General features: G+C 35.3%; 1 protein-coding gene across 2 annotated transcripts; it reads left to right on the forward strand.

Moving 5' to 3' along the window:
* Window positions 1-1,666: 1,666 nt before the first annotated feature.
* hars (histidyl-tRNA synthetase) lies at window positions 1,667-25,642 on the forward strand. 2 transcript variants are annotated; one of them, XM_056472417.1, is made up of 14 exons: window positions 1,729-1,819; window positions 4,001-4,302; window positions 6,910-6,999; window positions 7,085-7,204; window positions 8,114-8,209; window positions 11,007-11,132; window positions 11,233-11,340; window positions 13,281-13,379; window positions 15,205-15,298; window positions 15,387-15,514; window positions 19,565-19,837; window positions 22,589-22,705; window positions 22,797-22,943; window positions 25,423-25,642. In XM_056472417.1, the coding sequence occupies exons 2-14, from the start codon at window positions 4,192-4,194 to the stop codon at window positions 25,474-25,476; spliced, it is 1,563 nt and encodes a 520-aa protein (XP_056328392.1). In that variant the 5' UTR covers window positions 1,729-1,819; window positions 4,001-4,191; the 3' UTR covers window positions 25,477-25,642. The 2 variants fall into 2 exon arrangements, with proteins under 2 accessions (XP_056328393.1, XP_056328392.1); XM_056472418.1 differs by lacking the exon at window positions 4,001-4,302 and having other exon boundaries at window positions 1,667-1,819.
* The last annotated feature ends 618 nt before the right edge of the window (window positions 25,643-26,260 follow it).

Raw genomic sequence — 26,260 nt, forward strand, 5'->3', positions numbered from 1 at the left:
CTGTTTATTTCACGTATCTTTGCTGTTGAGGTAACGTTGGATTTATATTTGCATTCATTCATTTAACGATCCCTATATAGTTTACCACGCTACTTTGAATACTGAATCTGAAATCGCATACATGTATCGACCTCAAAACAACATTAGCACTATTTAATTAACTGTGAACGATTTTGTGCTTTGATAGACGTTGGCTGATAATAGAACTTCCCTATTAGATTAGAATTTGCAAATAACACTTTTCTGAAATTATATTATAAAGGAGAATGTCCAAATGTGCGAATATAAAGCCAACTTTACCTCAATATCTTGTATTCATTTACGCTCTAATTTCACTTTATGTTGCAAAGATAAACTGTCCAACAAAAAGTATTTGTATCAATCTAAAATTATCAATTCTTTCCAAAAAGAGCTGTTTAAGCTGGCGAATATGTAATTATATCGTAAAATATATATTAAAAATATCACGATGTTAATTTTTCCCCAATATCGTGCTACGTTACTTTATATTCACGGATCCTATTGGTGACTTGAACAACAGAAAACTCATGATATGAGGACAAATAAAACGTTGACACATGCCTGTACTACTAATTTTCTTCGTATTGAAGATGTTGTCTTATATTTACGGTGTAAATGGTCAAAGATTAAACCCCAACGCGTCCTATTTGTTCAGTTGACACCCGTGACAGCTGATGCTATTTAGTGAATGCTAAAGCTAACAGCCATTTAAACTGGATTAAAAGGAGTAGCGCTATCAGTTATAACGGGTAAACATTAGATGTGTGCTGGGACGTATTTACCTTCAGGTTTATGCAGTGTTTTGCTCGGTCCTCAGCAAGCTGGCCTACATTTACGCACAGATCTTGTTTATAATTCAAAACCCCACCTTCATCATAACATATGACTGCTTCTTCTTTTCGAGTCGATGTACAAGAGCTGCAACTCTTTACTTCCATCTGCTGGAGTCTACCGGTCTCTGTATTCCCTGCATCTGAGGCAGATGAGAGGAGATTTGATCAATAAATGGCACTTGTTTATGGTGTGCGTATGCAATGTCTGCGTTTCTGTCCTGAGATGACATTTTCACAGGTATGTCTTTAATACAGTAACATCATTACAGTTTTTTGAAATGTCATTGTTTACAAGTATGAGGTAATAAATTTACTAAGAAATTATGCATACATTTAATCACAAACAACAGTGAAATCATTTATAATTTTGCAATAGAATTGGATTAAAAAAATGATAAAATGATTTTAAATAAATGAAAAAAATGAAGTAATGAATTAATTAAGCAGCACAACATGTTTTCAGTGATAAAGGGATAGTTCACGCCAAAATGGAAAATAACTCACTATTTAATCTCCCACAATTGGTTTCAAACCTATATGACTCTGTTGAACACACACAAAAATGTAGTAATATTAGTATATGATGACCACACAAGCATTATGTATTAACCTAAATAAATAAAAAAATAAAAAAATAATTAAATAAATAAATAAATAATGTTCTCATTTACTTAACTGCATTAAAAGTCCTATAAAATCCAAAAAAAGCTAATAATTTTGAAGTTGTCTTTTTTGTTTTGTGTTTTATTCATGGCATGAATCGGCCTCTGTGTTCCTCTGAGCAAGCGCAGTAGCGACGTCAAACGCCTGCGACGGCGCCCGCAGTATCTGCAGTTCGGTCGCAGGTCCATCATCGGCTGTGTTTCTGGAGCACCATGGCCGATAAAGCACAGCTGCAAGAGGCGATTAAAACACAGGGGGAGGTGGTCAGAAAGCTCAAAACTGAGAAAGCGAGCAAAGAACAGGTCAGTATGAACTCCGAGGTGTTTATTTCAACAATTAACGTTAACGAAGAAACACATGGTGTGGTCAATGACTGCTGCCGAATCATTCATATGAAAAGATGCATGATTGTTTAGATCACACAGGTTATGAGCTCATTTTTGGAATTGTGTTTGCTTCCAATGTTATTATTTAAGATTTGAAGTCATGTTCATTCACATTAGACATGCGGCATGATGATGCTAACCGTTAGCCTGCTGATGCAATCTCTCTGTCATGGTGGACGTCAATAATACAGCATGTAACATTAGATGGATAAATTACAATAAAATATATTTGTGTTAATTTACAGTAGTGGATGCTGGGTAAAGAATGAATATCCAAAAGTACCGGTGTCCATTGACATTAATCACGTGATATCTGTCAGATAAAGCGCAGAGGCTTATAATTATAAATATCTATAACGCAGAATCAATAAGAAATGACTTAAAATACATATATTGATGAATAAATGTTTGGAGTAAATAGAATAAATGTTTGTTAAATTAGTTCAAAGTTAAATCAGAGGGTTTTTCAATATGGTGTCCAAGGAACCACAAGGGTTTAAAGGGTACGTGGTTAATAATAATAATAATAATAGAAAATGCACAAATCAAGATAACTAATAAATGATTAGCAGTATTAAACATGCATGTGTATATATACAAAATAATATAAAAATCATATTAAGAGGTAGCCTTAGCACTACTAATCTAGCCTTAGCACTACTTTATTTTTAAAATACCAATAAAAATAATAATAATAGTAACATTTAAAATAAATGAACAAATTAAAATAAGTGATATATATATATATATATATATATATATATATATATATATATATATATATATATATATATATATATATATATATATATATATATTAGGGCTGCACGATATTGGAAAAATGGACATTGCGTACAATATTTAGTTTTTTTTGCGATATGCTTTGTGATATGAAACTAATTTCACAAAAGATGATAAATAACTAAATAAATATGTGTAAAGAATTCATACATCTGCATAAAACATAATAAACAATTTGAAAGCATGGATGAATACAGTAGAACAAAGATAATGTTTTTATTGTTTTGTGTTTTTCTGTGGAGTCTAAGAACATAAATTCAACATGAAGACAAAACAATGTTATTTGATTAATTGTATAAATAATCTTAATAGTCTCTAAACCTTAAATTCACTTGATATCCTGCGATGTGACTTGCATATTCGCACATTGTGATATCGATGCTAAAACAGTACATTGTGCAGCCCTATACATATACATATACATATATATATATATATATATATATATATATATATATATATATTAAATGGAGAGAAGATTTTTTTCCAACACATTTCTAAACATAATAGTTTTATTAACTCATTTCTAATAACTGATTTATTTTATCTTTGTCATGATGACAGTAAATAATATTTTACCAGATATTTTTCAAGACATTTAAACCTAAACATTAAAACATTTGACCTTAAAATGGATAAAATGGTAAAAATGATAAAAACTGCTTTTAATCTAGCTGAAATAAAACAAATAAGACTTTCTGCAGAAGAAAAAATATTATCAGACGTACTGTGAAAATTTCCTTGCTCTGTTAAACATCATTTGGCAAATGTTAAAAAAGAATAAAAAAATTGACATATATATATTTATTATTATTATTATTATTGTTTCAAAAAGCAAAAAGACGCAGAGACTAAATGTTACACAGATATTCATAAATATTAATCTAAGATTTTGAGTATTATAAGTATGTACAAAGCAAGCTTGAGCAGTACTTTTATTATTTTTAAAATAGTACTAGTACTTATACTGTTTTGTCATCAGAGGCAAAAAATTATTATAAATATATATGATAAAAATAATATAATATATAACATTTTTACAGTATAATTTGTGTCTTTAATGCCAGAAGCTACATATAGATGTTTTGGATTGGGGTCTGTGGCATCTAACAGTTTGAAAAACCCAACTTTTAAGTCATATTAGAGCTATGTGCATTTGTGACAGAAGGGCCTTTATTTGGTTAAACTGACTTTTGGCGTGATTCTGCGTGAGTTTGGGGCTGGTGGTTGATTTTGACGGCCTCCTCTCGTGTTTTGCCTTCTCGTTGCTGTGATGCCTCTCTTACGGGCCCCTAGTGACAGGGTTGCTCACCACTTTTCTCCTGTTCTTCCTGCTTGTTCCACGGATCCCACCATCACCATCATCACCACTGCTCTCCTGGATTATCTGTGCCGTATGTTGGATTGGATGCTTCTTGTGTGGACTCGGTTGGACTGTCTGGTATTGTGACATTGGTGTGTGTGTGTGTGTGTTTGGACTGTTAATAATGGCTGCTCTGGGACTGGTCTCCATGCGTTTGTGTGCTGGACTGATGGGTCGTCGGTCTGCTGTGTGTCTGCATTCCCTGCGTGTCTGTTCTGGAATGACCATATCACAGGTAATTATTTTAATTCAATAACAGCATTAGTTTTTCCTAGATTTGAAATGTTGTTCAAAAGTTTGAGGTTAGTAATAATTTTACGAAGAAATGATGCATACATTTAATCAAAAGTACCAGTGAGGACATTTATAGTCGTACAATAGATTTCTATTTCAAATAAAATGTTACTTTTGAACTTTCTAATCTTTAAAGAACTTTCCACAAATAAAATAAATGAATAAATTAAGCAGCACAACTAGTTTTCAGTAAAGGGATACTTCGTCCCAAAATTTTAATAAGAATAGATGTATAAATTTAATAAAAAGCAACAGTAAAAACATTTATAATCTTACAGTAGATTTGTTTTTCCAAAAGAATGTGTTACTTTTGAACTTTCACTGCTAATTTCAGCTGGTGAAACACACGCAGTCATGAAATGGCCTGCACAGGGTCCAGACTTGAATATTATAGAGGCTGTATGACATCACATGGACAGAAAAAGAAAGAAAAGACACTAAACCTAAAGAAGAACTCTGGAAAGTGCTAAAAGAAGTCTGATATCACACAGCACATTATTTCACAAAATGTCTGGACAATTTGAACGAAACAATTCAAAACAATTCAAGCTTGGTGTCGAGGGAAGCCACGTTAAACATAGACTTTAGCTTGAAGAGGAAATGTTGTGCTGTTGTTGTTTAACTTTCCATAAATTAAGCAGCACAACTTGTTTTTAGTGTTAAAGGGATAGTTCACCTTAAAATGAAAATGTGATTTTCTGTTGAACACAAAATAAGTGAAAAAAGTCAGAAACCGGTAACCATTGACTTCCATAGTGGGGAAAAAAACTCTTCATATGTCAATGGTTACAGTTTTTTCAACATTTTTCAAAAATAAACATAAGCAGGTTTGTTACAAGTAAATGATGATGGAGTTTTCAGTTTTGGGTGAACTATCTCTTTAATAATGAAAGAAATATGATAGATAATAGATATTAGATATTAGAAGGATTTTTGAAGTATCGTTTCACCCTAAAGATAGGAGTAATGATGCTGAAAAGTCTGATTTGTAAATGACAGGAATAAATTATATTTTTATATATATTAAACAGAAATGTGTTTTATTTTACATGAATATAAAATATAAATGTTTTTGCTTTTTTTTTTTTAAGTCTTTTGTGAGCATAAGAGACTTTTTTTAATTAATCATACAGACCCCACACTTTGGAATGGCAATGTATGTATTTCAAACCCGTGATCAATGTATATAGTTCAAATCAATCATTTAAAATAAAAATCATGTCATTTTTAAATACAAATAATTTTAAGTGATTTAAGGACATGATAGCAAAAAGCACCTGAAGTCTGATATCATTTTTTCAGATTTATTTGACACTTAAGGATAATTTTCAAGGGTTTATAACAGGCATGGGCAAACTTGATCCTCGAGGGTCGGTGTCCCTGCAGAGTTTTGCTCCAACACTAATCAAACACACCTGAACACCCTAATTAGTGTCTTCAAGATCACTAGAAAGCTACAAGCAGGTGTGTTTGATTAGGGTTGGTGCAAAACTATGCAGGGACACCGGCCCTCCAGGATTAAGTTTGCCCATCCCTGGTTTATAATGATTCACTCCAAGAAACCCTTAAATACTAATTTAGGCGTATTTTATCCAATCCCTTAATGGAACACTCCACTTTTCTGAAAATAGGCTCATTTTACAAGTGCCTTACAGTTAAACAGTTGAGTTTTATTATTATTTTATTCAGTTCAGCTGGAGCACTTTTAGCTTAGCTTAGCATAAATCATTGAATTAAGCCCGTTAGCATTGTGCTACAAAAAAGTGTGTGTATATATATATATATATATATATATATATATATATATATATATATATATATATATATATATATAATTAAATATATATATATATATATATATATATATATATATATATATATATATATAATAAATAATTTCCTATTTAAAGCTTGACTGTTACAATTTGTTCTAAGACTTACAGGTCTTATAGCCTGCTGTAGCCACGTTGCAGCAGCATAGTTCAACGATTCTTACGCCAGAATCAGAATATAGTTCATAAATATTTAGACCTAGAAAATAACAACTTTTCACTTAAATTTTTTCATTTTCTTTGTGTTAAAGACTTTAACCAAAGACAATCAACAAAATTAAATCTCGTCTGGTTGGTTCTACAAATTTTCTGTTTAAACCCTCAAAGTCTAAAGCAATTAGCCTGCACGATACTGGAAAAATATGCTATCTGCGATATTGTTGTTGAGTTTTGTGAAAACGAGATTTCTTTACGATATTATCGATATTAAAAAATGAAATTATCTTCCGATATCCTAGAAAAATGCTGTTTTAAATTAATGCATGTAATTATATTAAAATAAAAAGGTAAAAGATTTTTTTCATTTGTCAACTTTAGATAAACAACCACTGCATAAATTAAATGTAATTAATCACACGTCTGCGATACATATATTGCATATACAGTACTATTATTACTATAATAATAATTTTTTATAGATATATATTATACAGCCCTAAAAGTGATATAAAAATAAAGGCTAGTTGATTAAAACTTTGTGTTTTTTTTGCTATTAGATTGATGAAGAAGTGGCCAGACTGTTGCAGCTCAAAGCTCATTTGGGAGGAGACGAAGGAAAGCATGTATTTGTTCTCAAAACAGCCAAGGTATTTAACAAACCTCACAGACCCACAGGCTTGTTTAAAGTGAGCTATGCTACAGTAAACTGTATCTCCTATTTCTCTTTTTTAGGGGACCAGAGACTACAACCCCAAACAGATGGCTATACGAGAGAAGGTTTTCAACATCATCATCAACTGCTTTAAACGCCATGGTGCCGAAACCATAGATTCTCCCGTCTTTGAGCTGAAGGTCTCTTGAACAGATATACAGTACTATAAACAAAGTTGTTTTACTGATGGTATAATGGATATATGTGACCCTTTACCACAAAACCAGTCATAAGTGTACTTTTTTTGCCATTTAAAAAAAGAAAAGATTTATACAGGGTAAATAAATGATCTTACAGTTGATGTCTGGTTTGTTAGGATAGGGGTTAGGTTAGAGTTTGAATTATTTTGGTTGAATTGTTTATTACATGTGAAAGACAATATTACAGAGAGGATGTTTGTCCTGGTTTGAGCTGCATTTCCAGAAGTGTTATTAGCTTAATATTGTCTAAATTGATGGAATTGTGAATGTTGAAAAGTGCCGATAGCTTTTAATCCATGCCATTCCTTCTGGAAAGGACTTCAGTGGTAATAGTTTTCATTTTTAGCATAATAATGATCCACTTCAGTGATCAATTGCAGTGAAATCCTATTTGGACAAAGAAAACGTGATGAAATGTGAAGTCATGAAATGGCCTCCACAGTGTCCAGACCTAAATATTATAGAGGCCATATGAGATAACAATGACATAAGAAAGATAAGACACTCTAAAACCTAAAGAAGAACTCTGGAAAGTGCTTAAAGAAACCTGATATGACACAGCACATTATTTCAGAAAATGTCAGGACATTTAGGACAAAACAGCCAAGGGAAGCCACATTGAACATAGACTTTTGCTTGAGGAGAAAATGCTGTTGTTGTTTTTTTTGGACATATTTCCTATATTTTCAGCTTGTTTTTAATAAAGAGACTGATTGATTATGTATTGTGGAAGAGTCTTAGGTCAACAAAGCTGGTATAGTGCTTGGGAATTTTGCACAGTACTGTACAGTAGTATTTGTGTCACATCAGTGCATTGATTCGCTATAATAATCATTTGCTTTTCTGTAGGAAACGTTGACGGGGAAGTATGGAGAAGACTCCAAACTCATCTATGATCTGAAGGACCAGGGAGGAGAACTTCTGTCTCTGAGATATGACCTCACTGTATCCTTCAGACATCTTTATGAGCTTATATTTTATTTCGTTCATTATTTTATTTATTTCTAAAGCACAAATAAACACACTGAGAGCTGACCTCCGTGCTGTACAACAAAAAAGAACGCAAAAGAATGAAAAATAAGTAAAGAATAAACATAATAAAAAATACCAAATGATGAACTTCAAAATAAAGAATAAAAAAGACCAAGTGTTTGCGACTGGAACTTACGATTTAATATAATTTATAGAAGATGCAGATGTCACAAATAAGAGAAGACTGGTCCATAAGCTAATTCACTGGCTCCTGATGATACACTGAGGTCTGCTGAAGTCTAATGATTAGTCTGTGCATGAAATTGAACATTAATTATAATATTATTAGCTTTAATCTACAGCATTGGGAAACAGTATGTGCAGAAGTGTAGTTAAGCCCAATCGAAATTCTACCTCTTACTTATTTTAAACATTTAAAACATCCAATACTGAGCGCATTCTTAAACAGCGCTGATTTGTCATTGTGTTTACTTGCTCAACCGAAAAGACTGTGATTGGCCATGAAGGTCATTGGTTCACTGAACTCACCACCGTTTACTGAGTGTAACCACAGATACAGTGACACTGGAGCGTTTCAAAGTCACGATGATCAGCTGGTTTGTCTATAAGCTGACATAAGAGCTATCCGCTGAAGACTCCGTAAGCGACCATTCCTTAATGACTGCTGCAAAACATCACACATTTTAAATTCTGATAAAGTTACCTTTTTTTAATAATTATTTTTTAGGGGTTTTTCACCTTTATTATGACAGGACAGTTGAGAATTCAGACAGGAAAGCATTGGGGGCAGAGAAAGGGGAAGGATTGCAAAGGATCGAGCTGGGAATCGAACTCGGGTCGCTGTGAGCACGTTGGTGCAATATGTCAGTGCGCAGTACCACTGGCTACTGGCACTAACTCTGATAAAGTTATCGGACAGAATAGGTTACCTCAAAAAAGTCTGGTGACTGTGAAAATTCTTTTTACAGTGTGTCTGGTTTAATGTTAATGTTGTTTTCTTTTGTTTACATTTATGAGTATGAATACGGTGTAAGTACAGTTTTGCCTAGAGGCTCGTACTCAAGATGCACCATACTGCCTTTTTGTTGACATTAGTAAAGAGCAGTGCCCTGTGCTTTTTAATGTTACTAGGCAACCACTGTATCAAAGGTCTTGGTGCTGGAGTGCGTGAAGTCAAAAACAAGTTTTTAGATCTTTCGAACAGAAGATCAACGCTCTTGCGGTGCATAAAAATTCAACTTCCATATGAATGAACTGAAATCGTTTGCCTTGTGATACTCGCAAAGTGGCCTAGGATTTTATTCTTAAATGTACCTAAATAAACTGTTTTAATAATAGCTTTAAAAAATAGTTACCAAATCACCCCACTCACTCTAGATTGACTAAAATCGAAGTATTTTTTATTTATTAATGAATTAAGTAATACATTGACTAGAGATATAATAATTCACCTGACTCATGATTCGATACCATACTGATCTCACGGCTCATGATTTAGTCACGATTTTTTTACAAAATTATTTGAAACAAGTTTAACGTGAACAAGAGCCCTTTCATTTTTTTCTTAAATGCCTCCCAAAAAAGAATAATACAAACTAAAGAAGACTTGTTAATACAAACAAACTAAAATTGACTTCTGGGATTTTACACATTTTTTAAAAGAAATATCAGCATATCTGTGTTTTCTGGCATAAGCTGAGGTCTTTGCACGTTTACAATGTCCTCTGCTGATGAAAAAACTGTTTCTCTGTGGACTGAGATGGCTGGTGTGGAGAGGAAAGCCTTTTCTAAACCAGAGAGCAGGGTGTACTGAGGTGGTCAATAGGCCCTCTGCTCCAGGGACTAGCCAGTGGCATTAAAAAAAACCCTGATTATAAAATTACTAATTCTAAAGTTATGAAGGTTAATAATTAATATTACTTGTATAATTAATTAGTAGAAGTATCAGTGTGATAAATTTAAGTGATAATCTTGAATATTTATAAATATTTAATAATAAAAAGCAAATTATTAAAATTTGCATAAACTAATTCGAAAAGAAGAGGGTAAAAATGATCTAATACCTGGATTTGTAACAGCACGGCTCTCTCTTTCAGTCTGAAAAACATCTCCACACTTTCACTATGAAAGCACTGATGTACCGTGTGATCTCCGTTACACTCGTCAGAGCAAGCAGAGCTGCAAATCATCCGGTCCGCATGGTTTGGTTTATTAATAGATTTTTAGTGACAGTAGTTTTTCACTGCTTTATATACATCATAATCGTTGTCTTGTCAGTGTAAGTAAACGTCTTTTTGCAGTATTTGCACACAGTTTGTTGTTTTGTCTGGCGCACTTCACCGCTGTCAATTTACTCTGCCGCCTCACCTCTTGCTCGCCACTTATGTGCCGGTAAAGCGAACTTGTGCCTGTAAACACAGCACCCTTTCTGTCCAAAAAAATGTATCGCGATTCATTTAACATTTCAACCGGTTTGAATCGTCACATATTTTAATCGATTTTCAACCGACTCATGGTAAATCGTTACATCCCTAACATTGTCATTTAATGGAGATTGCTGTCTGTTTTAAATTGCTGTAAATGCCATAATGGATCGTGTCTAAAATCACCGGCATATGCCCTCTTTTCTCATTACTATTGGATATCATTATGCAAATGCCTATTCATAGTGTCGTCATAGTCAACATGTTCTTGGCTAGAATCAGCAGTGATGTCTGCGGTTTGTCTCCTTGACTAGTATTGTCCGAAGGTACCATTTGCTCGCTATCTCGCAATGAACAAAATCACCAACATCAAGCGCTACCACATCGCTAAAGTGTACCGCAGAGACAACCCAGCCATGACGCGGGGCCGATACAGGGAGTTTTACCAGTGTGTGAGTACTTTGCTACGCTGTTTACCTTCTGGTGTTATTATATTTAGAGGTGTAATTAGTTAAAGGTGTAACTTATAATTCTTTTTCTTTGTGGCTACAGGATTTCGATATTGCAGGTCAATACGATGCAATGATCCCTGATGCAGAGTGTCTGAAGCTTGTCTATGAGATCCTGAGTGAATTAGATCTTGGAGATTTTCGTATCAAGGTCGGTTGCTGCTCTACATGAGAAACATTTTTCCCCATGTTTCAAATTATGGGTGGCAGTTCTAGTTTGTGGAACTTCCTTTCAGGGCTGCACGATATATACTTTCAGCATTGAAATGGCAATGTCCACATCTGCAATAGTCACATCACAGGATCTTCAATGTTGAGTTTGGATTATTGTTGATCAGTAAAGAATGCCAATTGTGGAGTCATTGCAGAGTTTAACCATAATGGGACTTTCACACTGCACAATTCACACGTAATTAGACACTTGAAAATTTTGAGTTTATTCTCTTCATTCACGCATAAAATTCACTTCATTACAGATGCGAAATTGCTCCAGTATCGTTGAAAAATGGCCGATGTGGGTTTTGTTAAGAGGGTAGCTTTGCTTTATGTTCTATGGAAGGCTGAAAAACACAGTGGACTCATTCGACACTGTTTCTGGGTCTATCAGATTGGCGCACCCAGCCAACTCAGCAACTTTTCAATCTCAAATCTCGTCGTTCACTAGAATGTCAAGTCTCGCCATTCGCCTGAATGTCAAATCACATCGTTGGCTAGAATCTCAAGTCTCGGCGTTGGCTAGAATCTCAAGTCTCTGCGTTGGCTAGAATCTCAAGTCTCGGCGTTGGCTAGAATCTCAAGTCTCTGCGTAGTCTTGGCGTTGGCTAGAATCTCAAGTCTCTGCGTTGGCTAGAATCTCAAGTCTCGGCGTTCTCTAGAATCTCAAGTCTCGCTGTTCCCTAGAATCTCAAGTCTCTGCGTTGGCTAGAATCTCAAGTCTCGGCGTTGGCTAGAATATCAAGTCTCTGCGTAGTCTCGGCGTTGGCTAGAATCTCAAGTCTCGGCGTTGGCTAGAATCTCAAGTCTCTGCGTTGGCTAGAATCTCAAGTCTCGGCGTTGGCTAGAATCTCAAGTCTCTGCGTAGTCTTGGCGTTGGCTAGAATCTCAAGTCTCGGCGTTGGCTAGAATCTCAAGTCTCGCCGTTCTCTAGAATCTCAAGTCTCGCCATTTTCTAGAATCTCAAGTCTCGCCGTTCTCTAGAATCTCAAGTCTCGCCGTTCTCTAGAATCTCAAGTCTCGCCGTTCTCTAGAATCTCAAGTCTCGCCGTTCTCTAGAATCTCAAGTCTCGCCGTTGGCTAGAATCTCAAGTCTCGCCGTTGGCTAGAATCTCAAGTCTCGCCGTTCTCTAGAATCTCAAGTCTCGCCGTTCTCTAGAATCTCAAGTCTCGCCGTTGGCTAGAATCTCAAGTCTCGGCGTTGGCTAGAATCTCAAGTCTCGGCGTTGGCTAGAATATCAAGTCTCTGCGTAGTCTCGGCGTTGGCTAGAATCTCATGTCTCGGCGTTGGCTAGAATATCAAGTCTCTGCGCAGTCTCGGCGTTGACTAGAATCTCAAGTCTCGGCGTTGGCTAGAATCTCAAGTCTCGGCGTTGGCTAGAATCTCAAGTCTCGGCGTTCTCTAGAATCTCAAGTCTCGCCGTTCTCTAGAATCTCAAGTCTTGCCGTTCTCTAGAATCTCAAGTCTCGCCGTTCTCTAGAATCTCAAGTCTTGGCTTGAATCTCAAGTCTTGGCTTGAATCTCAAGTTTCGCCGTTCGCTAGAATCTCAAGTCTCGCCGTTCGCTAGAATCTCAAGTCTCGCCGTTCGCTAGAATCTCAAGTCTCGCCGTTCGCTAGAATCTCAAGTCTCGGCATTGGCTAGAATCTCAAGTCTAGGCATGCGCTAGAATGTCAAGTATCGTTGTTTGCTTGAATCTCACATCGCGTAATTCGCTTGCATAGTTTCATCTATTTATCTGAAAAACTTTAGAATGCTGATTGATTGATATTGATTGATCAGCTCACCTGTCAATCAGACTGTCTGCAAAGGGTTAATTCACATGAAGCATCATGGGGAGAACAAAAAGGTTGCTTATAGATGGTTGTTGTGTTTCAGGTGAACGACAGACGCATTCTAGATGGGATGTTCGCCATTTGTGGTGTTCCTGATGAAAAGTTTCGCACAATATGCTCCACGGTGGATAAACTGGACAAGGTGAGAGATCCGACTACAAGCCTTGCATTTTCTAAATTGTAAGGAATGTTTGAAATACGGATGCATTTAAAGAGTTGGAAATTCAAAAAATGAAATGCTGCTGTTATTTTACTCACCCTCAGGCCTTACAGGTCACGTTTTTTCTTCTTCGGTACAACATTAAAGAAGATTTTTAGCTGAAACCGTGTTCCTTGGTGATTTCATAAAATAGAAAACAAGGCTGGTGACAGTTTGAGGGTTTGAAAAAACAAAAACAGGCGAAACAGAATTAATTCCTTTGGGCTCCTGAATATACATTTAAGTCTTATGAAGTGAAACTTGGGCTGTGCACTCTGAACTCTTTTATTCAGTTAGTTTCAATATACATTGCATATGCATAGCGCAAAGCTTTATTAGTCCCTACGAAAAGACACTACTTATTCTATATATTTTTTCTTTACATTTCATGAGAGTAAAAATGGTCTAAATTCTGATTTGGAATGGTGGGAAAAATGTGATGGATTCCTTAAATCAGTGTTTCCCAACCCTGTTCCTGGAGGCACACCAACAGTACATATTTTGGATGTCTCCCTTTTCTGACCCATTAACTTCAGGTGTTGGAGTCTCTCTAATGTTATGATAAGTTGATTCAGGTGTGTTTGATTAGGGAGAGGTTGAAAATGTGTACTGTTGGTGTGCCTTCAGGAACAGGGTTGGGAAGCACTGCCTTAAATCATAATATATTCAGAGAAACATTTTTATACATAAAACGTAAAGCTAATAATCCCGACAGCATTTATGAGATTAGACGCTTGCTAATATTCAATAATTCAATATATCGTGATTATATTGATATAACTGACACTTTAAAATACCTTAAATATTTGTATTTTTTAGTCGCTTAGATTGCTTTTTTAAAATATTCTGATTGTTGTTTTTTGTTCATCACAGCAGCAAATGATTGAAGACTTATTAAATTTTCACATGTTAATCTGGCCTAAAATTCAGACTATTTATAGGCTTCTGGTTGTTAATACTGTACAGTAAGGCTCCATTTGTTAACATCAGTTAATTAACTAAATTCAGTGTTATGACAAACATAAAAGAATTTATTAATCTTAAGTGATGTTAATTTTTTAGTTAATACGTTAAACATCATAAGTCGTAATTGTTTTTTCACTACTGATTTTAAAGCATTTACTGCTATGTTTACTAAAGAGACTTTATTGTAAAGTGTTAACTACTGTACTTTCCGTTCATCATCCATTTGCTATTTAATCTCTTTACTCTAATTGTGTGTATACAAAAAAGCAATATGCTAAGATATAAAAAAATACATATACTTGTTAAGGTAATCTTTTTTTTTTTTAATGTGGCTTAGCCCAATATATCGTGGTAATGTCGTACATCGCACAAGAAAATCTGATACTGACATATATGAAGCCTATATGTTAGTTTATCTAATTTTTACAACGATAATGCTTGCATGAGAAATGTAAACATGTGACATTATTTACATTACGCATTTCAAAACCGCACTGAAGAATCATTATTGGTTCATTACACTGAAGATTCATTTATCTTAAAATTGTTAATCAAAATAGTCAACCTAGGCCTAATTTAAGGAGATAGTCCACTCAAAAATTTTAATTGTCGTCATTTACTCACATCACTTGTTCAAAACCTTTATTTTTATTTCTTTCTTTCCTAGAAAATAACACTAAATAAGATATTTTGAAGAAAGCTGAAAAACCTGTAACCATTGACTTTTATAGTATTTGTAGTAAATTCTCATTTTAAGTTAACTATCCATTAAAGTTTCACATGCCCTATGTTGTGTTTTTAGCTCGCCTGGGAGGAAGTGAAAAAGGAGATGGTGAATGAGAAGGGGCTTTCAGAAGAAGTGGCCGATCGAATCAGGGATTACGTCAGCATGCAGGGTGAGTAAAAATGTATTACACACATTTCACAACCACCTACTGATGCCTGAGCTGTTTTCCTGCATCCACTGACATCTGTGACCTCTAGGTGGGAAGGATCTGGCTGAGCGGCTGCTTCAAGACCCCAAGCTGTCCCAAAGCAAACAGGCCTGTGCTGGCATCACAGATATGAAGCTGCTTTTCAGCTACCTGGAGCTCTTTCAGATCACAGACAAGGTGAGGTCAGAGGTCAAGAGCACTTCTAAAGCACTAATTCTCATTGTCCTTAAAGAAACACTCCACTTTGTTTGGGAAATAGGCTCATTTTACAATTCTACTAGAATTAAATCGTTGAGTTTTACATTTTTTGGATCAATTCAGCCGATCTCCTGGTCTGGCGGGAGCACTTTTAGCTTAGCTTAGCATAATACATTGAATTGGATTTGACCGTTAGCATCTGTCTTAAATATGAAAATAAGAGAGTTTTGATGAATTTTCCTGTCAAGCTGTAAATAGGAAATTGATCAAAAGCTTTTGTTAATGCTGCACTGTGCTATCTAAAAAAAGGCAAAGTGTCTTTGGTGTCTTCCTGGTCAAGAACATGTCTAAAGTACTATTTCTCATCGTCCTTAAAGGAACACTCAACTTTGTTTTAGAAATAGGCTAATTTTACTATTATACTAGAGTTAAACTGTTGAGTTTTATATATTTTTTTAATCCATTCAGATGATTTTTAGGTTTGGCTGGAACACTTTTAGCTTAGCTTAGCATAAATCATTGAATTTGATTAGAGCGTTAGCATCTCACTCCACATAAAAAAAAAGTATTGATGAATTTTCCTGTCAAGTTTTAAATAGGAAAATGATTATAAGCTTTTGTTAATGCTCCTCTGTGCTGTCTAATAAAAAGCAAAGTGTCTTTGGTGTTATCCTGGTCAAGAACACGTCTAAAGCACTATTTCTCATCGTCCTTAAAGGAACACTTAACCTTGTTTTGGAAGTAGGCTCATTTTACAGTTCTACTTGAGTTAAACTGTTGAGTTTTACATCTTTTAATGCATTCAGATGATTTCCAGGTTTGGCGGGAGCACTTTTAGCTTAGCATAAATCACTGAATTGGATTAGACCGTTAGCATCTCAAATTTACTATTTACTATTTCTCTTTAAAATTTACTATTTCTCATTGTTCTTAAAGGAACACTAACTTTGTTTTGGAAATGGGCTCATTTTCAATTCTCTTAGAGTTAAATTGTTGAGTTTTACTTTTTTCAGCCGATCTCCTGGTCTGCGGAAGCGTTAGCATCTCATTCCAAAAATAATACAAAAAAAAGTTATGTTTACTTTTCCTGTCAAGCTTGTTAAGCTTTGTTAATGCTCCTCTGTGCCATTTAATAAATGCTAAACATTAAAGCATCTTTGGTGTTTCCCTGTTTTCTGTAAAACCAAAGCAGAAATCGAGGGTGTATGACACTATTAGCATGAACACTGCATCTCACTAGTTAATATTGCTTATTTTTCTGGATTTGAACATTCTTCAAAAAAATTGCAAGTACCTACAAGTACAAGTTTGTGGACGTTAAATCTGGTTTATTTTGTACAGCAGCATAATGTAGTGAATATACAGTTGAAGTTGGAATTATTAGCCCCCCTTAGATTATTTTATTTTTTTAAATATTTCCCAAATTATGTTTAACAAAGCAAGGAAATTTTCACAGTATGTCTGATAATATTTTTTCTTCTGGAGAATCTCTTATTTGTTTTATTTCGGCTAGAATAAAAGCACTTTTTCCATTTTTCAAAGCCATTTTAAGGTCAATATTATTATCCCCTTTAAGCTATTTTTTTTTCGATAGTCTACAGAACAAACCATCGTTATACAATAACTTGCCTAATTACCCTAACCTGCCTAGTTAACCTAATTAACCTAGTTAAGCCTTTAAATGTCACTTTAAGCTGTATAGAAGTGTCTTGAAAAATATCTTGTCAAATATTATTTACTGTCATCATGGCAAAGATAAAATAAATCAGTTATTAGGAATGAGTTATTAAAACTATTGTTTAGAAATGTGTTGAAAAAAATCTCTTCGTTAAACAGAAATTGGTGGGAAAAAAAATAAACAGGGGGGCTAATAATTCTGACCTTAACTGTAGCTGTATGTAGTAACTTGTATCCTGTCATATTTGTCGCAAGTAGACGTGCAAAAACAGTACAAAGTTAAACGTGTGTTTGTGTACTGCGAACGAATGACATTTCATTTCAGAAAGGCTTGAATAAACTCCACCACAAATGCATCAAATCAAAACTTTACTTGGTATTTTTGACTCATAAACTAGATTTTTGTTTCATCCATTTCTGTCTGTCACTGACTGCTGTTTATCTGACGTGATGCAGCAGGAGAAAGACACATATGGGAACGGTGGGCGGGGAAAACCATCTCATTTGCATTGAAAGGCACAGACTACAGCTACACTTTTCCTCCGACACGAAAATGGGCATTTTTAGCATTGTATAATCTATAATCTGATGGGTATTTTGAGCTGAAACTTTCCAGACACATTCTGGAGACACCAACAAAGCACCTTAGATCTTGTACAAGGGGTAAAATAGAAGCCCTTTAATTCTGAGTTTGAGTAAATGGCCACAACTTTCCTTTTGGAGCTTTTATACTGAACAAAATAAGAGTTTTACTTCAAAAAAACAAATTTATTATATCAATCAAGAAAATTGAAGTAATCTTTTCTTATTTAATTTGCATTATTCTTTGTAGTAGGGCTGCACGATTAATTGAAAAATGGTTGCAAACTCGATTTGAGCCTCCACATTATCTTAATTGTTCTTTTCTACAATTCAGCCAATTATATTCTCAAGGTCAAGAGAGAAGAATAAAGGAGGTCGCACAAGTCTTCACATTGTTTTATAGACTTTGCTCAGCAACATGGACACCTCCAAATTGTGTTAAAAGTCTCACATACTGTATTAATAAGGTATAATTCACCAAAAAATGTCATTTCTGTCTTCATGTAATGATGTATTAGCGGCCACGAAATCACGCATAAGCTGACACACTGTTTGTTTACAACCAAGAGGCTGCGCACATGCCTGCTAATGTAGTCTACTTTAGTGAACAGAGCCCGCATAGGCTGTGAATAAGAGATAATAAAGTTGTAAGTAAGGTTCAGTTTGGCACAGAGCGATCGTTTGAGGGCTGTGCGGGAAATATGATTTGCATGTATGTTTTTTTTTTTTTCTTAAAGTGACATGACGTGAGCCACACTCGGCAGTGAAAGTGAAACCAAAAGCACGCACATCATTTAAATGATTATATCGCATTTTAGAATTATGATAACGACAAGTATTTGATTCGTTTTATCTTTCATAGTGAACACAGAGTGTTGTGCATGACAATAAATATTTACTGGGTCGGTATAACTACTCTAGCCTATGTAATGTTGAATATAATGCAAAGAGGGAATCTGATAATGTAAAAATGTCTCATTTTACCAGTGAAAAAATGGTCTAATAATGTTGTCGATGATTAATGACAAGCAAGTGTCTCAAACGTAATAATTCAACTTCAAAATTATGAATAGTTGTATTCTGATGTCATCACTTTACTTTGAATTAACAACCAGGACAAATTTAAGTCTATTCAAGTCCTGCATTCCATTCTATACAAAATTTAGCGTTTTAACCAACAGTAGTCCTACACATATAGGCCTAATATTATTATTGTTGTTTTACCATATGTTTGAGAATAACAATAATAATAGCCCACTCATATTAACCTTTATTTTACATTACAGAATCATGAAAAAAAATCGTGATCTTGATTTTAAGCAAAATACATTGTGTACATACATTCTCATTTTAGCCAGAATTGTGCAGCCCTACTTTGTATGCTGTACTGTTTGCCAAGAAAAATGTGTGAATGAAGACAGTTGTATTATTTAAATTCCTATCTGATCAGAGAGAATATAATATATTTTGGACCAATGAGATTTCCCTGTGGGTGGAGCTACACAGCAAGACAAAAACTCCTCAGATTAACTTCGCTTGGCTGTATCACATCAAACATGATTTTTTTTAATGCTTCATATGCACCGTTATTACATTTTATGACCCATTAGATAAAAAATACACGCTCTATAAAATTTAATAAAGGCGGTTTCATTTCAGTAGGTCCTTTTATAATTTCCTGTTCATTATTTCATTTTTTTCCCCTCCACACTTATTCACTGTGCTCTCGTTTGCCCTCATTAATTTGGAAATGTCTCTGTTTTCGTCTAGGTGGTGTTTGATTTGAGTCTGGCGCGAGGACTGGACTACTACACCGGTGTGATTTATGAAGCCATTCTCACTCAAGCCGTCTCGGCACCGGCGTCTACACCTGCAGAGCAGAACGGGGCAGAGGATGCGGGTGTAAGTGTTGGCAGTGTGGCTGGTGGAGGACGATACGATGGCCTGGTGGGGATGTTTGACCCCAAAGGCAGGAAAGTGCCCTGTGTGGGGGTCAGCATTGGCATTGAGAGGGTTTTCTCTATCATGGAGCAGAAGGCAGAGGTGAGTCAGAGAAATGGGTAGACCTGAGTGCGTATGAAGGGATTTATTTATTCAAGTCAGGCTTTATTGTCATTCCGCTTCATGTGTCGACATAAAGTGGAATTAAATGTCATGTCTCTTAGGACCATGGTGCTACATAAATAAACATAATTAAAAATATTAACGACACTGGATGTAAGAGTAATTTTTTAAACCTATACATAACTAACATACTGGAGCGGTACTATACATGTACTATATACACTCACTGGCCATTTTAATAGGTACACCTGTCCAACTTATCATTAACGCAAATTTCTAATCAGCCAATCACATGGCTGCAACTCAATGCATTCAGGCATGCAGACATGGTCAAGACGATCTCCTGCAGTTCAAACATCAGAATGGGGAAGAAATTTGATTTAAGTGACTTTGAACATGGCATGGTTGTTGGTGCCAGACGGGCTGGTCTGAGTATTTCAGGAACTGCTGATCTACTGGGATTTTCATGCACAACCATCTCTAGGGTTTACAGAGAATGGTCTGAAAAAGAGAAATTATCCATTGAGCGGCAGTTCTGTGGGCGTAAATGCCTTGTTGATGCCAGAGGAGAATGGCCAGACTGGTTCGAGCTGATAGAAATGCAACAGTAAATCAAATAACCACTCATTACAACAGAGTTATGCAGAAGAGCATCTCTGAACGCACAACATGTCCAACCTTGAGACGGATGGGCTACAGCAGCAGAAGACTACACCGGGTGCCACTCCTGTCAGCTAAGAACAGGAAACTGAGGCTACAATTCACACAGGCTCACTAAAACTGGACAATAGAAGAGTGGAAAAACATTGCCTGGTCTGTTTGAGTCTTGACTTCTGTTGCAACATTCAGACGGTAGGATCAGAATTTTATCGTCAAGAACATGAAAGCATGGATCCATCCTTCCTTGTATCAACGGTTCAGGCTGGTGGTGGTGCAATGGTGTGAGGGATATTTTCTTGACACACTTTGGGCCCATTAGTACCAATTGAGCATCGTGTCAATGCCACTACCTACTTTAGTATTGTTGCTGACCATGTTCATCCTTTTATGACCACAGTGTACCCATCTTCTGATGGCTACTTCCAGCATGGTAACACACCATGTCACAAAGTGCAAATCATCTCAGACTGGTTTCTTGATTATGACAATGAGTTCACTGTACTCAAATGGTCATAGTCACTAGATCTTAGTCCAATAGAGCACCTTTGGGATGTGGTGGAACGGGAGATTCACATCATGAAATCTGCAGCAACTGCTTGATGCCATCATGTTAACATAGACCAAAATCTCTGAGGAATATTTCCAGCACCTTGTTGAATCTATGCCACGAAGGATTAAGGCAGTTCTGAAGGCAAAAAGGGGGTCCAACCCAGTATTATTAAGGTGTACCTAATAAAGTGGCCAGTGAGTGAACAGTCAACAATACACACAATCTAAGATGGACTTTACCAGTACTTTATGTAAAATAGAAACAGTATAATGAAGATTTAATGTTAAAAAGTAAGTACACTGTATACCTTATTGAGTCCTTGTAAGAAAATTGTCTGGTGCATATGGAGTAGATTTAATGTATTATTTAGTAGTAATGTAAGTACACGTATGAAACAGTTCCACTGTGTTTTTAATTTAATGCTCATTTTAATGTTAACTTACTGTATATTCAATGCCACATTTTGTATTTAATACCAAGTACTAAGTATTTGTCTTATGATTAATTCAGTTCAAGTAGCACTTTTCACAACAATTATCGTTTCATAGCAGCTTTACTAAAGGTGCATGTTACCTGTCAAAATCAGAAAAGTTAAGGGTTGTGCATAGGTGGACAGTATATATAGTTAACCTGCAGTTATATATTATATAGTGTCCTTTCCAAAAAATGATGTCTATGTGTATAATATATTTTTAAATAAGTCCATTTGTGTATTGTGTAACACTTATAGGGGTGTTCATAAGAATGTCATGAAACCTTTATAGTCATGATATGACATGTCATGAATATGAATGAGATTTTATGCATGCTTATGACAATTGTTATTAAATGTCATTTACTCAGTAATGTCATTTTAAATGCAAAGATGACAAACAAATACATCACAACCAGTTTTATCTGTCATGACAACTTGACATTACCAAGACAGCATAACTTGTCATAAACCTGTCATAAACATAATTGTCATGAGGCCATTATAATTGTCATGAATATTTTTCTGATCACTTTTTCAGTGAAACAAACTGTATGTCATTTAAAATGTATCATTAAATGTGTCAGTACTCATCGTTAATATTTTTATCTATATAGTTGACATTTTAATAACAAATTTGTTCAAAAATATTAATATAAAATTCATGACATATTTATAATGGCTTCATGGCAGTCATGTTTGACAGATTTATGACCAGTTTTGGTCTCTTGGTAATGTCAAGTTGTCATGACAAAGACAAAAATGTGTAATACATTTAATTGTCAAGTTGTCATAACAAACAATGTCATCTTTAAATTTAAAATGTCATAAATGAGCGAATGTCCCTGCATGATAGCTGTTATAAGCGTGCATAAAATCTTATTCACATTCTTGATGTCATGTCATGAGTATAAAGGTTTCATGAGAGTCTTATGAACACCCCTTCAGGTTCAAGTGTTGCCTTGTATTGCTTAAGATTACATTTTAAGGACAGTGTTTTTAAAATGAAGGGTATTACAATGCCAACGTATACTATTCCATCCTCCAGCTGTCTTCAGAGAAGGTGCGCACCACTGAAACTCAAGTGCTTGTGGCTTCAGCACAGAAAAACCTTCTAGAAGAGCGACTCAAACTCACATCTGAGCTCTGGAACGCTGGAATCAAGGTTTGCATGTGCTTGAATGACATTTTCAGTAAATCGTAATGGATTTCCAGTTGTATTGAAGTTCTCTTACAATGTGTATTATCCGCTGCAGGCTGAAGTATTATACAAGAAAAACCCAAAGCTGCTGAGTCAACTTCAGCACTGTGAGGATACCGGCATTCCTCTCGTGGCCATCTTAGGAGAGCAAGAACTCAAAGACGGAGTGGTCAAACTTAGGAATGTGGCCAGTCGAGAAGAGGCAAGATTTGATCCTTTTACCATTTAAAATCATGTTAAAAGACAGTTTTTTTTTCAATATGCAAAAAAAAAAAAATCAACCATTGGAAGCTTGTTTGGTACAGGCGTGTGTACACAGCCATATTAGAGTGGTATAAATACATTTTTAATATCCTATTAGGTTTATCATAATCCAAATCCCAGCCATTTCTAGGCCAACTGCGTGTTTTTTGCAGACCACTCAATTGATTGTCAGGCTCATATTATCATGTCTCAGCCATAGACTGTTAAACATATGGACGTTGTATCCGTGACGTCACCTGTAGGGTTCTGAAGAGTGCAAATGAAGCTACACGTAGGTGCCATTTTGTTCGCACGTCTTCATACTAACCGGGTTTACCAAAAAAGGGCAAAGAGGCGTAGCATCAGTGCAGCTACAGATGTCTGCTAGCATTTTGCTTAAACAGGCTTTTCTTTGGGAGAAACGCTTAATACTTCATTACCTGTTTGTGTTCTGACCACATGTGAGTCGTTGTGTACTATATCAATAAAGTGTTTAGTCTTTTAAAAACACTGTTATAATACATTGAGCTATTAAACATTTTTCTGACGTTTTTCTACAAGAGGAAAACAGGAATTACTTCGAAATACTTCAAATGTAGTCTGTGTTAGTAAATGCAAGGCTATTGATGAAATTCAGGCATAACACTGTATGATAACGTTCCAGACGACTGTTCTAGAGCCTACAGCTAATCAATCTGTCAGATTCTGGAGTGCATTACAGCTCTAAAGAACATTATAGATGATAAATGATCTTAAATATGATAAAACTAATACATTTATACAGATGGTATGCAAGTATATAATTTCACTCACCTGGGAAATGGAGGCCACGTGAACGGTTTGTGAGCACAATTAAGTGCACACAGCATGCTATAGTTTCTGATAATTGTAAGAAATAAGTCCAAAAAGCAATTGACTGTGTAAAGCCACATATAACAACACAAAAATACGATAAATATGCCGAGTTCAGCGGCTAATCAGCTGAGGTGAAGTGACGGCGACCAGTGAGACCTAGCTGTCACTCAAGTGGCCCCGCCCTTAATTTTGCATACTTAATATAAATTAAATGGATGAGTTATAAAAAAATTCAGGGTAAAGGGTAATACTAGCTATATAGACCAAAATCGTATTTTGTACCAGGCTGAAAACGCCTTTATTTCTGTAGGCTCTAGAACAGTCATCTGAAACGTTGTCATACAGTGTTAAGCTGTGATCGCACTGGACTTTTCTCCCCATAGACTTCCATTCATACGCACGCAAATGCATCAGACCGTAAACGCAAGCTCGTGTGACAAGTTTCGCAGTTCGCTTGTTGCAAAGTTCAAGCTTGGTGAACACTGATCTGCGAAATCACCTCACGTGATTACGTGAGACCAATTAAAGATCAAAACATGACCTCTCTGTACAGAAATTTAAAATATGGACCAAATCGCTCGCGTTTTTAAATATGTCTAATCATCTTGTTTAATGCTGCCCCTTTTAGCAGCGCCGTACGACAGAATTTCGCAAGCTCAAACTCTAGCGTGACTGCAGCTTTATTTCATAAATAGACTTGCAGTTACTAACACAGACTATATTTTAACTGTAGAAAAACGTCATAAGAACAGTATTTAGTGGCTCAATGTATTACAACAGTGTTTTTAAAAGACTAAACACTTTATTGCTATAGTATACAACCAAGCACATGTGGTCAGAACACAAACAAGTCGCAGGTAATGAGGTATTAAGCGTTTCTCCCAAAGAAAAGCCTGTCTAAGCAAAATGATAGCAGGTGTCTGTAGCTCCGCCTCTTTGCCCTTGTTTGGTGCGATCCCCTGGTCGGTGCGAAGACGTGTGAACAAAATGGTAACAGGTTGGCCATGCCTACTGGTAGCTTCTTTTGTGTTATTCAGAAACCTATGGGTGACGTCACGGATAGGCATGGGCCAGTATAAGATTCCGGTATAATATAATCTTTTTAAATGTCTGGGTAAAAAAAAACTAACTTTTTTCCCCTTTGAAAACAATAAATTACATTTTTGAAGGATTAATAATATTTAGGAGCAGTAAACATGTCACGCTAAATTTAAGTTAATCATTAACTTCTGTTGTCTTCATTAGTTTCAGAAACACAGATTTCTTTACAATTTAAAACAGCATCTTTGGATATTTTTTCTGCTGAAGATACGGTTGTCCTAAAAAAAAAAAAAAAAAAAAAAAAAAAAAAGTCTATGCTTATGGCCAACATATGGATTATTTAGTTACAGTTGCAACCTTATTTAAAATGATTACTTTCAGTTGTTTTCAATGGAAGTTCAACAAACCGAAAATGCAACTCAAAATAATTAGAAACTGCGGTCAAACGCAAAAAAAGATGGATTATTTTACTATCCAATAACTAGTCAAGAGAAATATGTGAAATCACCAATGTTTTGTGTGTTTGTTTGTTTCTCCTGCAGGTGGATGTGCCCAGAGCAGAGCTGGTGGATGAAGTCAAGAAGCGGACATCGTAGTCTTACAAACAGCCAGCATATAAACAGAAGAGAACTGTGGAGCTATTTAACGCGTCAATTACAGTTGCGTCAGTCAAACATGTACACTAAACGAGGAAACATTCATTGCATTGCCTGCACTTTTGAACTGTGATTGGGTTATGTCAATAAACAAGTAAAACAGGTACTTTTCTTTGTCTTAAATGTCATTTTTGCTAGGGCTAAATCACATAGAGCATTTACATTGCTTGTAGCTACTTTTTTGTTTGCTGACAGCCAACCATACTGTAACTTACAGATGTAAAATCATTTAATATTTTTTTCAATGGTCATTTTAAATATTTAGGCAAGAGCTGCACCATTTGGAGAAAAAAAATTAATTGCCATTTAAAATGTAGGCACTATAATATCATAAGAGCTGCAGGTTTGATGCGGTGGTTTTAACAGCACCAAAGAAAGACCAAGCATAATCACAAAGTAAACAATGTTGCATTTTTTTCCAATAAAGTCCAAACTACAGTATTTTAAATTCAATTGAATGAATTGTATATAAAACCTTACAATTAGTTACATTTTTCACATTGTTCAAGATCATGTGCTTAAACTATTTGCTTATTACCCTATTTTATAGCGCATCGAAATAGTTGCGACCATTCAAATTGCGTTTATGGTTTAAAAATGATCAAATTAAAGGTGCAGGCCTAATTTAGGCCATTTTTTCCTAAAAACTGATTTTGGAACATCTAAAATCTGAATTGTGATCTAACTTTTTTTAAATGCATTATAGATAAGATCCAGGTTCGGG

Source organism: Danio aesculapii, chromosome 14 (genome assembly GCF_903798145.1).
Source record: "Danio aesculapii chromosome 14, fDanAes4.1, whole genome shotgun sequence".
Classification (NCBI taxonomy): domain Eukaryota; kingdom Metazoa; phylum Chordata; class Actinopteri; order Cypriniformes; family Danionidae; genus Danio; species Danio aesculapii.

Bases quoted from the DNA above. Each gene is read 5' to 3' on its own strand.
- hars (XM_056472417.1), top strand. From the start codon at position 4,192: ATGGCTGCTCTGGGACTGGTCTCCATGCGTTTGTGTGCTGGACTGATG. The intron at 7,000-7,084 runs GTATTTAACAAA...TCTCTTTTTTAG, and splicing joins TTGTTCTCAAAACAGCCAAG to GGGACCAGAGACTACAACCC. The intron at 13,380-15,204 runs GTGAGAGATCCG...TTGTGTTTTTAG, and splicing joins CGGTGGATAAACTGGACAAG to CTCGCCTGGGAGGAAGTGAA.